The 18206-nt window shown below is 39.7% G+C and overlaps 1 protein-coding gene across 4 annotated transcripts in view; it reads left to right on the top strand.

The window, feature by feature from the left end:
* Nucleotides 1–18206, top strand: part of RTKN (rhotekin) — a 1021076-nt gene that overhangs the window by 909931 nt on the left and 92939 nt on the right. The window contains exon 12 of one of the 4 annotated variants that reach the window (XM_044064018.1): nt 8508–8607. The exons of the other annotated variants lie outside the window; for them this stretch is intronic. Within the exon in view, the coding sequence (XP_043919953.1) occupies nt 8508–8607 (100 nt within the window). The remainder of the gene's footprint in view (nt 1–8507; nt 8608–18206) is intronic. 4 annotated transcript variants of the gene reach the window in all.

The raw sequence follows: 18206 nt of genomic DNA, 5'->3' as shown, positions 1-18206 counted from the left end.
CTGTGATTCTTTTAGTGAGGTATTTCTGTGGCCTTTCCAGTTGTTGGTGGTGTCTTGAGAGGTACATACCAAACAGGACGTTGTATTCTATAATGGGTCTAATGAGGGATGAGTACAGTGGGACAATAACCTCCTTTTTTCTGGATGAAAAGCCCTTAGTGATGAGGTATGCCACATAGAAGAGTGTCCTGACTGTTGCGGTGATGTGGTTATTGAAGGTGAGACCACTGTCCACCTGTGTCCCTAAGTCTCTTATCACACTTTCGGTGTTTAGTATACTGCCAATTATGTGATAATCCACAGGTACATTTTTTTCCCAAAGGGGATAACTATACATTTGTTGGCATTGAGCTTGAGGCCATGGCTCTGGCATTAAGCATCTGTTTCTGTAAGGCCCTTTTGTAGAATATCCACATCATTTGGAGATTCAATAATGGCTCCCAGTTTGCAGTCATCTGTAAACTTTGTTAGCCGAGTCCCTTAGTGTTGGCCTGAACTTTAGAGAAGTAGATGCCAAACAAGAGCAGTCCCAGGACTGAACCCTGAGGTACTCCTCTTGTCACTTGACTGGAGCTGGATTTGGAGTTGGCTACTTTTACAGTGTGGGTTCTGTGAGTACGCCAGTTGGCAACCCATCAAATGATGTAGGGATTAATGCCCAGCTTAGTAAGTTGTTGCAGTTAGGTTTTAAGCCAAGAGTCTGCCATGCTAATTTATGACTCCATATTACCTGCATCATTTAATAAAAGTAGGTTATAGTACTTTTTAACCAATAAACCATTCTGTTATATTGTTCAAGTGCAGTGGTTTACAACAAAAGCAATAAGTAGTCTAGTTATCAGACATGTAATTGAGCAAGCCATATTTATTCTTTCAGATATGAGGCTAATATCCAAATATCCATGTTTTTGCTTGTGATGGCATTTGGAAACATAATACTGTAAGCAAACACTGGGAGTGTTTCTTCCAGAGCATCTGTACGTATCGGCATGAGAAAACCATGTGGTTGATACCAGTTTCATACTCATAAGAGACAGGAAAAGGATCACAGGTGGCTAAACCTTTGCTTACCATCTTCTCTGGAGCACAATAATTACTGTAAAACAGTTTGAGTCAATAGTTCAACAAACATGGAAAAGGGGACCATATTCACACAAGCTGAAAATTTAGGGATTTTAATTCTTCTCCGTTTCCTTCCTGGAATGAATTTACATAAAGATTAAGCAGGGTAGGTACAGTCATTCTATACTACTGAATAAAAAAACAGTACAAATGTGTTGTAACTAGAGGTTTATCTAGACTGTCTTGATCAGACTCTTTCAGGAGGACCTATTTGATTACACATCTGTTTTTATTTAGCTTTTTGGTGTATGGAGAAAGGAAAAAGGCATGGCAGAACTGTAAATATTTCCAAAACTCTTTATGGGCATCCCAAATTATGTTTGTAACTGAACAAAAGACTTGAAGCACTTTCTTTCTTTCCATTTGGGGATGAGCAGCTGGCCCATGGTCACTATCCCCACATCAGTCCAGTTAGGCCACCATATTTTGTTGTCTCTAATTTTCAAATGCAGGTTGCCTCATATAGGCAGTTCTTCCAGCCAAATTTCCAAACTGGGACAGTTTCCACTAAGTTTTTGCAGGGCTTTTCTGGCCATGACCAATGGCTACCATTTCTTTATGTTTTGGGTGGCAGATGATTAATACTAAAGGAGAGTCTGGTGAGAAGTACTGTCCATAAGCTTGGCCTCTGTTTTACTCCATAAGAGGGTTCTTTAACCAGAGTAATCATATATGGGTAGCAAACATACCATTTTTGTTATATTTATTAGCTCACCACCCCTATATTTCCTAGGCCTGAAAATAGCTGGGACTGGAGGTTTAGTTCTTCTGTCTTTCCAAACTGTAATAACGGTCTCTTAATTTTTCTTAGCCATTGTGAGGCTGGGGGAATAGGGATATGTCATAACACATCTAAGAGCTTAGGGAAGAACATCTATATCACAGATATTTTACTCCACCATATACATTTTAGTTTCTTTCACATGTACGTTTGAGGGAATAAATACTCCTAAAGGGGCTTCAGATTACTGGCTAGCAATCCCATAATTTGATATAAAGATATGCTTAAGTATTTTGGTGGGGATGTACACCAAGGAAACTTGGGTTTCCAGGATGAGTACTGGAGCTTTTCTGCTTCTGGATTTGTTGGAAGCAACAAGAATTTCCCATAGTTGACCCTTAAGCCTGAATGGGTTCCAAAGTCAGCTAAAATATCTGCTAATAGAGGGATATCTTTCTTTGGGTTCTATGTAAATAGCAAGCAATCATCTGCAGATAATCAAAACATTGTTTCTGTTTACCCTAGTTTCCATCCTGTAAGATCTTTTTGTGATCTTATCTGTTCAGCTAGTGGTTCTATGGCTAGTAGGAATAGATAGGGTGACAATAGACATCCCTGTCTGGTGCCCTTTTGTAGAAGAAATATGGCAGAGATGTGGTCTGTTAATAATGATGCAAATTGTGATTTTGAGTGGAGTTGAGATTTTGAGCTGTGGCCACAACACAGAGTGGTAATTATTGTACGATCATGGCACGCTACCTGGAGAAGAGCCACAAAGGGGTTGTTTTGTGATTTTAAGTGACGTTTCCCTTTTGGGTTAGAGCTGTCCATGACCAAGTTAACTGCTACATTGAAATCACACCCTAATAACATAGGAAAGCCTTGACTATTTATATTTTCTGTTTCTGCTTCAAGTTCCACTAGAACTTTAAGTTACCCTGGTTAGAACTGTAGAATGAACCCAATTGTAGTCCTTCCCCTGGAGTGTGGGCCTTAGCTAGGCCCTGTCTACCATTTATGTCTGCCTTTCTGTCCATAAAAGACCAGCACAGCTGCTGACATAGATCCACACTTCACTCTTAGAAGATGCCAGACTAGCATATTGATAACCCTAATGACGTGGTTTATACATCGCCAGTTTTTTGATAATCTTCAACTCCTGCACCAATGATATGTCTGCCCTCACTTTATATAACTACATGCCCAGTGTATTCCATTTAAACTTGTAGCCCAAGCCCATTGCATTCTGGGTTAGCATCCTTATGAATGGCATAATAATGATAATATACCTAAGGAACAACAAACCATAAACCAAGTGATATCCACTAGAAAATACACTGAAAGTGTTATTACTGAGTCTAAGTGAAAACAATTAATTAAACTAAGATGTAATATACCATACCTGATAAGATTTCTGTCCTAATTATATTGTACAAGGAGTTGACCACCCCACTGTTGAAGAAACCTACACTAACACACAGACTTGCAGTTGGTCAGTGACTGGAAGAAAACCCTGACTTACATAAAACAGCAAGTAAGCTTTTTGTGGCATTCTTTGCCTTCCTCTGCTTGTTGCCCTTAATCCTTCCTCTGTTATCTTTGCCAGCATTGAAAGGTGTGGACTGCTTTCTCGATGGTGGATGCTCGGGCCTTGAGAATCCAGTGAGAGTGTTTGGAGGCTAGCCAGTCATTCATAGTGTTGTTGACCTCATCTTTCACTGACAGCGATGAAGTTATTTACCATCAAGACACTGAATAATTACTGAGCTACCTCACTGTGGGTTAACTTTTCTGGTGATTGTATGTTTTTATCCAAATCATTCCCACCTCACAGATTCTGGACAGCTCAGGAGCCAGTGCTTTGGAGTGTTGTTAGATTTGTCCATTGCTGTGGTAATTTTAACCCTGTCAGTGAGTGAGGACATCTCAGTGACTCTGCGTTTGTTGGGCAGTTGTGCAGTTGGATTATGGCATGCATTAGACTGCAGTGAAAGTTTGGCACTCTGTCTACTAGTATATTGTTTTGAAAAAAATCATAACCTGTTCTGGGGCTCTACAAATTGTTTTTTATTTCCCCTTTGTATTTTATGCCCAAGTTCACTGGGTAGTTAAAATATGTGGGGGACAGAGTTTTTAAAGCAAAGTGATCTGTAAATTTCTCTAAGTATTAAATTGTTGTCATAAAATTTATATCTATTCTTAACCAATGTTTTCACATTATCTCTAATTTGGTACAGTTATGTAAACTGTAGATCTTTTTGTATTATTTTTGAAGATTGTAAAATTATTGCTCTTAATTTTGTAAAACTTGGAGCTTTTCTTCCTGGGGCTCTTCTGAAAATGGGCACCTACTCATCTGGACTTTGCTGGTAAACAAATGTCGATACAATACAATACAGTAAAATAAAATAATAAAAGAAATAAACTCTGCCTTTTCAATAAGCTTTACGCTAGATAGTGTACATTGGAAGAAGTCTTCTATGAGCTTTACTTCATCACCAAGCAAGACAAATGCATCCCCCCTGAGCTGGATCCAGCACCAGGTAACCTGTACAGTTGGCTAGTGCCCATGTTGGCTTGGGGAACCCCGAAATAAAATCATTTATAAACAGTCTGAACTCCTAAGACATCCACTTGTAAATAGAAAATGCGAAAGATGTCAGATAGGACCTCACTGAAGATGTCTGTAAACCTAGAAGGCTTCAGGACCTTGCAGGATATGTCTGTAAAACTGGAAGACTGTAGGACCACTCAATAGATTTCTGTGAACAAAGAACGGCAAGCCCTAGAATCCTCTAACAGAGCACTGAGGTGCTAAATGTCCTAATGTCGGATGTTACATACCCAATTGCAGAGCAGGAGATTTGATGGACAAGAGATTGTGTGTGAGATATGGTGGCCATTCAGCAGCCAAAACAGCGAGTGTACTTGACAGAACAGAGAGAGAGAGAGAGAGAGAGAGAGAGTGTGTGTGTGTGTGTGTGTGTGTGTGTGTGTGTGTGTGTGTGTGTGTGTGTGTGTGTGTGTGTGTGTGTGTGTGCAATGCCCCAATTAGGGTTGGCAGGTTGGTTAACTTATTTAGGCTCAAACATTGTACCTTGATTGCAGTTGACATGAGCTTGAATCCTCTACACCAACTGTCAAAATGTGTTCCAAGGACTGTTGAGTTTTTCTGCATTTTCTAAGAATGTTGAGTTCAAGTGAATTTTAGTTTCTGCTCATTTTCAAAGAATGTTGAGTTTCCATGCATTTTCAAATAATGTTGCATTTCAAGGGAAGAAATTTTTACTGTTGCTCATGCTACGTTTTTTTTAATGTGTAACTGTTTTGTTTAGCAAATAGCTATCATCAGTGCTTGTGCTATGAACTTTGAAAGCAGTGTTAATAACAAAATAGGTAATATACCTACCTCTGGTGTAGAAGGCTGTGGGTTCTACTCCCACACCATGTGCATTTAGTGCTGATATTGCAGTGCCCTTTAGTGGTGCTGTGGTAGCGTTGTCGCCTCACAGCAAGACATTGTCCCGTTCGATTCTCAGCTGGAGCATCTTCTGTGTGGAGGCATGCGTGAATGGGCATGCCTTCATTGAAGGTTGTACGTCAGGGCTGGTACCTCAGCACTTAAAAATCCTCTACCAAACATTAGCGGACCAGAGTTCTGCTGTGGCGACCCCTAACCAGGATAAACTGAAAGACACACACAGACACACACACACACACACACACACACACACACACACACACACACAATTGCAGTGCCCTTTAAGCAGGATGCTGATGCTGCAATCCTGAGTGTGTCCTCCTTTGGATAAGACTATGAACCTGTTGCTTTTCTGACAGCCATTTTATATTGCCAGCTCATCAATTTTTTAATGTAACATAGGCAAGTTATTCTTTAAGGGCAGTAGGCACTGAATTTGTACATGAAACATTGAAATGTAAAGTTGTTAGCTAGCAGCAACCTCTTCATTAGTTATAGATCTCTTTAATGTGGAATTATTCAGATGACTTTTACCTCCGCGGCGATTGTGCATATTGACTGATATTATTGGATTGTAATGTTCAAACCTACAAATTTAAAATACAAGTGGTGCTATATTTATTGTACAAGGAATATAATGTAATACAATCAGGATGGTGTATCAAAGCAACCATGCATGTTTGCATGGTCTTAAAAATGTGCGCAAGGGGCCTATGGTTTGAAAACAGCCCAAAGGTCAACTTAATTTACCACTGGCCAGATGCACTTTCTTTGAATGTGGGTTTCAATGCTGTTTCAATGAATGTGAGTTTCAAGGGCAGAAAAGCTTACTGTTCATGCTAAGTCAGTTTTCATTGTGCTATAATATGTAAAATAAAACATTTTAAATATCTCTAAGCATTGTAGAAGTGAAGAAGAAAATAGTGTGCATGCTGACAGGTATGAACAGTGTTAATGGTAACTTGGAAGAAATATCCAAGCAATGGGACACTGGAGTGGTGGTGGGGGGCTGCTGTGAGGAGGAATCTGATCCATTACCCTGCTTAGGGCCCCATTTGACCATGATCCTGGTTTGCCCCTCCCTTTGAAAGTCTTCAGTAACAGTTTGGTGTAATTTAGCACACAGAAAAACATGTGCCTTGGAGAGTTTATGCTATGGGGTGGGGCGAAAAGCTATATAGGCACTCTCCACTTGAATTGTTCGGCACTCTGGAAGGAGTGTGGATAATGTCATTTCCAGGAAGGCCCTTGTGTCATGGCCATCTGCTCCTCCTCGCAAGTCCAGATTATTGTGGCCATGTCAGTTTTCCAAATCCTCCAGTTTGGCAAAGATTTGACATATGTGTACTGACTATCCAACTTACCTTGCAGGTCTGTTATGTTCATAGCATTGATAGATGTGGCTGATGGAAAAAAGTCTTGTCTATTTGAAGATAAACACAGTGAGTGGGACTCTCTCTCTCTGTTTCCACAAAAAAAAAAAAAAAAATTAGCATGCTTGAAGCTGGCTTTTTTGTTTTTGGGGTTAGAGCTGTAGGAATTATGTTGCTTCCATGTCAGTCGCTATCTCCTCACCTCCAAATAAATACAGATAAAAAAGAGAAGAGATGGACTGTTACTTTGGGGTCACTATTTTTTTTTTACAAACTTTGAATTAATTATTGTGTTTTATTGGTCCACTAGAGGTCAGTGTATACCTGTATTCAACATATGTGATGCTAATATGCACTATACATGATTTCTATACATATACTGTAAAATTCTTAATAAGATGCAGATTATAGATTTATTCATGTAATTATTTTCCTCACGAAGACCATAAATTAAAATGCTATTAGTTGCTTGGCAGAAATATTTTTTGTATTCTTTTTTTTTTTTTTAATTTAAATAGGATTAGTGGTGTGTTACCACATGTTCATATAATTGTATGTTTTTTTCCACACAACATTCATAAATACTGCTTGGTGAAACCCTGAGTCTGTTGTGAGTTGGATCATATTTATTTCACCTATTAAATGTGTTTTCTTGAAAAGTGTTGAACTTTTGTTGTTTTATTTTTGTATTCAGTGCAAGCAAGCACTTTCCAGTTGTAACCTGGTCATGCACATTGGTGTATGCACACACACACACACACACACACATATATATATATATATATATATATATATATATATATATATATATATATATATATATGGGGAAAGTAACTTAATTAGCATGTTGTAAGTACATAAATATTACATTTTAATAAAGAGCCCCTGCTCCTTTTGACAATTGCCCTGTGATCTTTTACATCTGCTGTATCTATAGATACAATCATCTCCTTTTATACATAATTTTGTGTAGAATATCATGTTGATTACTGCATAACCGTAGATCACTATGTATATATTTCATTTTAAAAGTTATTTGAATATTATCATTTTAAAGGAAGACAGACCAGCAGTGAATTAAATATTGTATGGTTAACTGGTTGATGATCTAGAGGATATGTTTACACATCTGTTCTTAAATAAATAACAGTATAAAAGAAATACAAGGAATACAAAAATGTCTAAGGAAGGACTGGACAGGGTTACTGTTTCTTTGGATGAGGGTAGGTATACAAACTGAGAAAACTTTAAACAAATTAAGATAATAGTATTGCAGGCAAAGCCATTTAGTCAGCATACTGCAGGCATACTTCTGCTGTCTTATTGTCGTGACCCAGGTCTAATTTTCTGATGAGTCTTTATTTTGAGGGAAGTTCACTGCCAGTTTTATAAAGAGGGTTGCTTGGAGTCTGTGTGTTCTAATTGGACTTTTAAAATTGTTCTCATTTCAATTTTAATTTCAAGATATATCGCAAAAGTATTTAAGTTTGAAACCAGGAATGTTATATTCCTCATTATTGTGCCTTGCATCTAAATAGCTTAAGAATTATCATGTTCAAATTCTACTTTTTTATTCTGAAAATAAATTAATGCATGTGATTCTGTCTGCTATCTTCCAAGCAACCATGGCCTGTGTGTAAAAAACTACTAATCCTGTTGTAAATAAAATCGACTTTCACATTAACTGCATCTTGCTTTTTCAGCTACTGCCTGCTTGTTATGGGGTGCTTTCTGTAACATTGCAAATCTTTGCCTCCCTTGTGTGTTTCTCTCTCTTTTCTGTTTGGCTGTTTTGAACACTGACTATCAGCTCCTACCCACCCTTCTTCGTCCTGTGAGGGCTTACTGCTTCAGGATAATGCTGTGTCGGCAGAGATTCGAGCGCTTCTTTCATCCTATTACAGTGACAGGTGATGTGATTGCATGCACACTCTAAGTATGAGGGAGAACGTGGAACATTTTAACTGAGTCTGTACTAAGTCATTTTACTGTGAATTAATGTATGTTATTGTTCTTATAAGAATTGGATTTAATGGTCAGTTTTCTTTCATTCAGAAACACACACACACACACACACACACACACACACACACACACACACACACACACACACACACACACACACCACACATTTCTGAACTTAGTGCAGTTCTGGCCATTTTTTATGCCTGTATGATATCTAATACAGTTCTGACATATGTTATAATAAGCTATTTCAGTACTTGCATCAAACAAACGTCTGTATTCAGCCACCTTTGTGATTACTCTGCTGACTTTGCAACCATCTGAATTCTTAAATGTTATTGTTGAAAAATGACTATAAAGGGGGTTTATTAACCTGGTACAGGTGATTTCAGTACTGTTCCCTCTTAGCTCTGTCTGAAGTCATATGGATGAATCTACATTACCTGACATGACAGTTTGATGCACTTTTAATCATGAAATTTGTGGATCCTATGATGGACACCAGTGAAATTACAAGCCGAGTAATCCATCATTATACTGGTGACCTCCCCCCTTTAGCTCTGCTTGAAAAACACATGGCTGAATTTTGAAAAGCAGTAAAAGGGAGGGGGATACTATATTTTAGATATTCTCTGACAACTACTGTTTTCTTAGGGAAGATTTAGAAAAATTAGTCTAGTCCCTAATGCCTTGTAAAAGTAGAAGGGTGACCCATACGTATACCGAAGTAGAAGGGTGACCCACACATATACCGAGTGAATGTCTCAGATGCTGGTTTTGCTGTATTGCTGTACTTATCCTATGAGGTATAATCATCCTGGGTGATGGAGCATCAACAGTTAGAAGAGAAGTTTTATTTTTTTTCTTTTGTAAGCCTCTAAGTGGTTCTTTTAATCCAGACTGATGTGGTATGATGAGCTGGATGGGGAGTGGTCTGTCCTTTCCTGCAACTCTGCATAGCCATGAGGTGAGCATTTTTGATGGAGACACCCTTGTTAATGTATGTCTATAACACATTTTTCAGGCTCGGTGAATGACAAAACTCAAAACTAATATCAAAGCACAAGCTTGGTGTTTAATGATTTTTTTTTCACAAACTCCAGAACATTTACATATGGAGGACAAAGAAATGCACTGAACTACAAGGCTGACTTGTTGACTGACTGTTTTCTATGAGTAAATATAAATTCTAAGTAGTTTTCAAAAGGAAGAGAGCTGCTAAGTGTCTTTTCTTTTCTGATGGTGCTGTGGCTCTCTTCTGTGTTTCGCTTCTTCCTCCACGTTAGCTCAGAGTGCTGACATCTGTAATTGCATGCATTCTGCATGTTACATAAGACCTTGCTAAAATCGGACAGGCACCCCGATGTTGGATTACTTGAGTCCCCAGCCTTTTACTTTGCTGTTACTATGATGCAGGGACAAACTTAGAGAGAAGTGAAAATTAAATCTTATAGAGTGCTCTTATTTATTATTTATTTATTTATATTTGTTTACCGGGAAATTCTGACTGGACACAGGTCCTTTTTCAGTGAAAGCCCAGGGAGAAAAGATCCACAGAATGACATGATAAATGGGAAAACAATAACAATAAAGGTATATATACAGTAGAAGTGATCATAGCATGGAGTAATACAGGAGCAAAATCGGTACAATTGAGTAGTAAGCTCTAATTACAAAAAGTTAAACTTAAAGTTCTTAAACTTGGGGGGGGGTGATACCCATTGAAATTCTAAGATCTTACTTGTTGCATTTTAAGTTAAGTTGTCCATTTTGGAAGGAAATTAGATCATCACCTTCATCTTCTTCTTGTTTGTTTTAGTGAAGCACAGCTCTTCTTTCTGTTCGTTGATTGGTTCACTTGCAGCATGGGTCTGAAGCATTCAATTACTGGCCTCTTCTGCTGCAAATTTGTGATCACTGGGTCGCACAAAAGTCAATTGCAGTACTTGTTGTATAGCAGCCTCATTGTAGTGATAAGGAGTACATACAACAGGGAGAAGGACAGTAAGAAACAATATGCCAATGCAAGTAGAATAGCCAAGCAACAATTGTGTACAGGGCAGGTTTTTTGTAAAAAAAGCAATAAATCACAAGAACCATAGCAGATGAATAAATCAGAGGACTAGTGAATACTGTGATAAACAGAGAATGTGCTGTCATGAGGCATTGTCTTTTTGTGGGCCTCAGCTTGCCATTCATACCTTGATAATGCCCACTGTTATGTGATAGAAACTGGTATGACTGTGGACCTTCTGTGAGTATTAAGCCAATAAATAAGGATGCCAATGACAGGCTACTTTTCAAGCCTATTGTTAGAAGGTCTCAGAGAGCTGTGAACAGATAAGGGTTGTATTTGTCCATCTGCCACCTAATATGATTGTTGCTTAAGATACCTGTTCATTCATTTTCTTCATTTAAGGATAGTGGTGGAGACTTGTGGCTCAGTGCATATGATCTCTTGTATCACAGCTGTAAGGTATTAGCTTCGGTCCTTGTCTGGCAGATACTGTAGAGGACTGATGCTATGAGCTGCTTTTTTTAGACCAGGGCTTGATTCTGCCAACTTTCATTTGCTTACTGTGTGACTCTGAGCAAGTCAGTTAACCAGACAGTGCAATTGGTAAACTGGCCTAGCTTCCTCAATGGTCTGTCTGACCACATCGATAGCAAGTATCTATGAGACTGTGCCTATTCAACAACCTAGTAGGCAGAAATTGTCTTTTTGTCAGACTGACAAAGTAAGAACTTTTGCTAGAAAATATGACCTAATTATAGTATTGTATGTACACATTTTTGCAGATGTGATAAACTGCCAGATCAAAAACTTTTGCCAGAAAATTGCTACAGTTATTATATTATGTATGTGTGCACGTATGTGATATATATATGACATCTGATCTACAATATATTTCTTCTAGAAAAAAAGAGTTACAGTTTATCTAAAATAGATTTAATTGAAAACATAAATGACTGAATCACATTTGAGATAAAAGTGTCTAAGGCTGTAGCAAATCACTGCTGATGTGGTTCTGGATCATAGGAATTGCAGTACAACTTAGTGACCTTTACTGGTACCTTGGTAATGCCCACTGGTATGCTGTATCCCTGACTCTAGAGATTTGTGTTTGTGTACCAGCAGTGATTTAATGTGTGAGTTTTCTCTTTTCTGTATGGTTACATGACTGTGTAGTTAGTAAGGTGGTATAAGAGTGAAGCTCCACACATAGGGGTATGGGGGTGCCCCCCTACAAAAGAAAGTATTGAAGTATTTGCTATATGTAAAATTTTAGATGTAATGTGATTCAACTGAGTGGAGAGTTTTAGATTAAATGCTCGTAAGATGATTCTTTTCAAAATATTTTGTGATTATATGAAACGTGTCTTAGATAAAATGCAATATACTCATATATATGTATATATATATATATATATATATATATATATATATATATATATATATATCTATAGGGGAGTGCTACAGAATCTTGAAAGCCCAAAATCCTGAGACCAAAATCCTGAAAGTTCAAAATACTGAAAATTCAAAATACTGAAAACTCAAAATCCTGAAAACACACAGGATGCCAACACTTACAGAAAGAATAAAACACAAACTATATTACTGTTGTACAAGTATAAGCAGGGGAGCAAGCCCACCTGAAGTGCAATCTCAGAGCTGATATATTTAAGTAGCAGGGGGTGGGGGGGTGCAGCCCCCCACATGGGAGATACAGGGAGGCTTGCCCCCTGCATATAGTTGAAGGGTAATATGTTTCTGTATGTACTTGTACTGGAATATAGTAAGTGTTGGTATCCTGTGTATTTTCAGGATTTTGTGTTTTCAGTATTTTGAATTTTCAGGATTTTGAACTTTCAGGATTTTGGTCTTTCAGGATTCTGTAGCGCTTATATATATATATATATATATATATATATATATATATATATATATATATATATATATGTATATGTAAATCAGAAAAATAGAAAACACCAACTGCACAAAAGGAGTATTGTAGTGGTGTATGGAATCAACATAAATTTTAAATATGTTAAAAGATAAAGCCCTGAAAGTTGCAGCATATATGGTCACACTGGATGTAAGTGCATAATATACTAGTATTTCACATGAAGGGAGAATAAGGGCAGTAAAACATTTTCTTGGTAAATATGAATCTATGAACCTTGTTTTAATGACTTTTTGGCTAAGTTATTACAGCAAGTTTTATCTAAGAATGTTTTATTTTTTCAGTAAGAATGTTATGTGCAAATTATTAGAATAGCAGCGTGGGAAAATTTTTCCCCAACTGATGCAGATATTTTCATGTTTTTTCAGAATAATATATCTGGAATTATGGTAATGTTCTCTGCTATATTGAATCATGGTTTTGATTTTTAGATGATTCTTGGATGATTTGGAATAGAGGGGGTAGATAAAGTGATAAATTTTGTTGTGATGTCCTTCTATTCCCATGTTGCAGTATTCTTAGTGTGGGATTCTCCACCTCAGGTGACGCAAATGTTGGCACCTATATAAAAGCTTAAGCCTGGTTGTTGTTGATGCATGGGACGTCACATGCAGGGCCATAAACCTGGAGCCTTAAATGTGACGTCAGCAAGCACAGACCTCAGAACTTTTCTGCCACAGTCGAGCGTCAGATCGATCGCATCACTCCTCTACTTATCAAGATGTCTAACGCTAAGTACCCTGTTGGGGAATTCTTTCAATTACTGTTGCTTGAGCTTGGTTTGCTTGTTCCTTTTTAGCTGATGTCTGCTAAGAAGGGTAAATGTCAAATTCCTCATACAGATGCCCATGACCATTACGTTTTTTTGTCTAGGCTGGGAACACGACCATACCATTTGCCAATCCTTCATCCCTAAAATGCTTAGAAGCCATCTGGCCACCCTTAATCTTTACTTGGAAAACCAGAGAATTCAAAAATTAGCACTTAGGATGGATCCAGAGTCAGACGCCCAGGTGGAACCACCTCAGAAAAAGGCCAAGGTTTCACATCCTGCTTCCTCGACCTCTCTGTCATCGGACACCCCACCAGCCACTGATATAGGGGTTGAGGGACGGTCGTTAGAGCCATCTACTTCATTGGCTCCCTTTGAGGTAACCATTTCTGAAGTACCGTCTGGCATGCCCACGGAGGTGAATCAGACGTTGGTTACCACCAAAGTTGAGGGGGAACTAAGGTCCACTGGATGCCCATCTCAGACACCAGAATCCAAAGCCTCTGAATCTATGCCTTCATCTCTCCCAGATCTACTCCTCTAAAAAGAAAACAAAAAAGTAAACATTTATCTCCCTCTTCAGAGAGGCTTCCTGACTGGCAATCTTTTACTCAGTCCCTGATGCAGGCCTTCGTGGCTATTAGGCCCTCGGCCTCCTTTCCCTCCACTATCCCAATGCTAAGCCCAAGGCCTGCCTCAGCCACTTCTGTACTGCCTCCCACTTCCCATGAAGAAGAGGAAGAAATTCTCTCATCATCATCTGATGAGTCTATTACCTGCTCTGCACAGATAGCCTCTCCTCTAGAATACTATTCCCCTGATGAGGAATCCATATAAGAGGACTCTCCACCTGAAGATATCACTTTTGGGGAGACCATAACTAAAATGAAAGAATATTTCAAATGGGATACTTCCCAAATGACTGAAACTCAAAAAAGATATTTTGAACTATTGCAAACTGAATTTCCTTCACCGTCTGCCAGTCCTCCAGTTATACCTGTATACCTGGATGCATTTACATCAGCATCAAAAAATCCTGATTCCCAGCCACCTGCACCTAAGAAACCTGATCATTTCTACAAGGTGCCTGATGACTACAAATTTCTTGTGAAGTCCCCCCCCCCCCTTGGCAGACCCTACAGTGATTACTATAGCCCCAGACAAGCAGTCAAGACTGACCTCATCCTTGTCCCTTCTGCCCACTGACAAGGACAGCAAAAACAAGGGCAGGCTAGGGAAGAAAGTTTACACCTCTTCCATCTTAGCCTTCAAAGCTATTAGTTACCAACTCCATATGCTTAAGTATGCCTTGGACTTGATTTCCCAAGCATCTACACTCCTATTCTCCCTGCCTGACTCTATTAAAAAGACTGAGGTAGGATCAAAACTTTCCCTGGCATCTCAGGTGGCCAGACACTCAATCAGTTGCAGTTATAATGCAGCAGAGGCTTCTGCTAGATCTGCTGCATCCACCTTGTTGCTCCGCAGATATTCGTGGCTTCAGCTTCAACCCCTGCCTGAGGATTTCAAATCCAAAATTCTTGATGCTCCTCTAGACCACATCCTCCTGTTTGGGAAGCAGTCTGCTGAACTGTTTAAGAATCTTCCGGAGAAAAGCAAGGAGCTTCAAGACATTAAGCACCTTCTGGTATCCCCTATACCTAAGTACTACAGAAACTGTCCAGCTAAGACCGACTATGTCAGAAAAAAAACTCCAATGCTACCCCTTCTTCTTCCAGGCATAGGAGAGGAACCAGGAGGCAGACCTCTACCAGACAAGCATCTTCTTTACCTACCCCCAGACAGCCCTTTCATGACAGAAATGGCACCAACAATAAGTGCCTTGCCTATCTCCCCCTGTCAGCCTGCCTCTCCCACTGCCTTCCCCTCTGGAGAACAATTACTTCAGATTGCTGCATCCTGGCAATAGTAGAAGAGGGATACTTCCTTTCTTGGAAAGAAAGGCCCTCCTCTCGGGCGATCCCATTCCCACCCAAAACCAACTACACCTTATTTTAGACATTATACAATATCTACTGACCCATGAAACCATAGAACCTGTCCCACAGGACAAGAAGGAAAAGATTTTTACTCACGGCTATTTCTAGTAGCAAAAAAAAGATGGGCCATGGAGGCTAATCCTAGATTTGTCCTTTCTAAATCGCTTCCTAAAAGTTCCATCCTTCAGAATGCTATTCCTCCAAACTCTCCTTCCACTATTGCCAGTACAGGTGTTCATGGTCACTCTAGACCTGAAGGAGGCCAACCTCCACATCTCTATAAAACCCACCCATATAAAGTATTTACATTTCACTGGGCCCTATTCTCACTTTCAGTTTACTGCCTTGCCCTTTGGTTTATCCAGTGCACCCAGGGTCTTCATCAAATGCCTTGCTCCAGCCATAGCCTATTGCAGAACCAAGGACATTCAAATCTGCCCCTACCTAGATGATATCCTCATTCTTGCAGGAAAAGAAGTCACCCTAAAATAAATCTGCAGTTTGCCATGTCTCTGCTATAGGGTCTGGGGTTCACCCTCAATCTCCCCAAATCATCCCTAACACAATAGCAGGACAAAATCTTTCTGGGCTGCTGGATCCAAACAGACCTGATGAAGGCATTCCATCCTCAGGACAAAATACTTTCCTTAACAGGCCACTTCCAGGATCTGCTCCAGGTTCATAGGTTCATAGGTTGGTACTAGGCTATCAACCCTAGGGCCTTTACAAGCCTGGCCATAACAATTCCCTGGATATTTCTTCCCACAATATTTACTTCTATGGACCCCGGTCTAGCAGGGCGACTGATATGATCCCTGGGGTGAATTTCCTATCTCCCATCCAATCATCAAGGTTCCTTTTGAAGAGGGCCAAGGAGGTGCACTGCTTGACATGTATGGGTAGTCTATTCGAGAGTATGGGGAGTCTCTGGGTCAGGAACCTATCCCTCCAGCATGTTTTGTTCATTGTGATGACAAGGTTTAGATCCCTGGAGCATGTGCCTCTGAGGGATTGGGATTTCTTTAAGTTGAGCATGTTCAACAGCTCAGGGTTTGACATGGCCTTGTATGTTAAGCAGAGATTGCCTCTGAGTAGACGATATGCCACAGAGTATAGCTGGAGTTGTTTTAGATGATCAGCATATGGCATCTGCTTTAGGCCTGTGATTCTTTTAGTGAGATATTTCTGTGGCCTTTCCAGCTGTTGCAGATGTCTTGTGAGGTACATACTATCAGCAAGAAAATTCCTGTGACTTCTGGGCCTTATGGCAGCCACCATTCCTATGCTACCATTAGCCAGGATGAACATGGGAAATCTACAGTGGTATCTAATTAAAGAATATTTGGTCAAAACACAACCACCCTCTAGAATTCCAGATTCCCTTCCTACCCTGCCTAAAGGCAGGGTTAAGGTGGTGGATCCAAAAAGTTAAAATTAATCTAGGGCTTCCTCTTCCCAAACCAGCTCAGTACATGCACACAGACCTATCAGAACTGGGCTGGGGGGCTACCACGAAGGGCCTCAAGGTGCAAGAATGCTGGCAGTCACACCTGCAGAAAAACACATCAATGTGAGAGAAATGACTGCAGTCATTTTGGCACTGAAATCCTTTCCAGGTCCCCTTCAAATCTTCACAGACAACACCACAGTCATGTGGTACATCAACAAAGTGGAGGGGGGGACCACATCTTATATCCTCTGCAGGCTAATCACAATGTCATTCTGCAAATCTGGCTGAATGGTTCAAAAGACAATAAAGACTCCCTTTAAAATAAACAAAGCAGTTTACTTCTCACTTGGAATTTGGAATTAGTGCTTTCATCCTGTTTAACAGGACTTCTTCAGATTCAATTAAAACAAGATGGCCAACTTCCTTTTATAGTTTCTAGAACCAGGAAATGACATCATACTTCTCTAAGAAAACTTCCTGTGGCAAAGAATAGAATCAAAGATAAAAAAAAAAACAATTTACAACAATGAAAGCTTCTCTTACAAAAAAAACATAAGATACTTGAAGTGGAATATTACAAAAAATATGACCTTGTCATTAGCTGCCCATTTCTGCATTTTAACAACTATTCTGCTTTGGTTTTTATCCTCTGAAGGCTAGCAATCCAGATTTGAGACCTAACCTCCAAAAACAACTTATCTTTGCAGGCAGCCTGCATACCATCCTGGGACAACCACCAGGTGGATTCTCTCAACATATCATCCTCTCTGCATCACAAGTGGATGCTAAACACAGAAGTTTTTCTAGACATTGTCCACCAGTGGGGTACACCTCAAATAGATTTGTCTGCCTCCCCCCAAAACAGACAACTGAAAGCATTTTGTATCAAGGCTACTCCCCACTAGCTTGGAGAGTGGACGCCTTCACCATTTCATGGAAGGAACAGTTTCTGTATGCCTTCCTCCTTCCCTCTCATTCAAAAGGTCCTTCTGAAGATCAGGAGAGGCATGCCAGAAGTCTTGCTGGTGACTCCCTATTGGCCAAGGCAGCATTGGTTCCTTCTTCTACTATCCGTTGCCAGGGGCAGTCAGCACAAGTTACCCCACAAGGTGGACCATCTCACAAAGCAGAAGGGAACTCTCATCCACCCTCACCTGGAAATGCTATGTCTAACACTGGGTGATAAACTTTTAATACCCTTCAGATACCACTACTCTGAGGACATGCTTTCAGTCCTGAGGGAGGCCAGGAAACCTAACACAAGACTATCCTACATTTTAAAATGGGAAATATTCTCCAAACAGTGTCTCCAAAGACATAGGGATCCCTTTCTAGTGGATGTCCCTCTAGTCATAGC

This window comes from Protopterus annectens, chromosome 2.part2, assembly GCF_019279795.1.
Source record: "Protopterus annectens isolate FY-2018-M chromosome 2.part2, PAN1.0, whole genome shotgun sequence".
NCBI classification, from domain to species: domain Eukaryota; kingdom Metazoa; phylum Chordata; order Ceratodontiformes; family Protopteridae; genus Protopterus; species Protopterus annectens.
The sequence above is the reverse complement of the archived record's forward strand: the minus strand, read 5'-3'. Positions and strand labels throughout refer to the sequence as shown.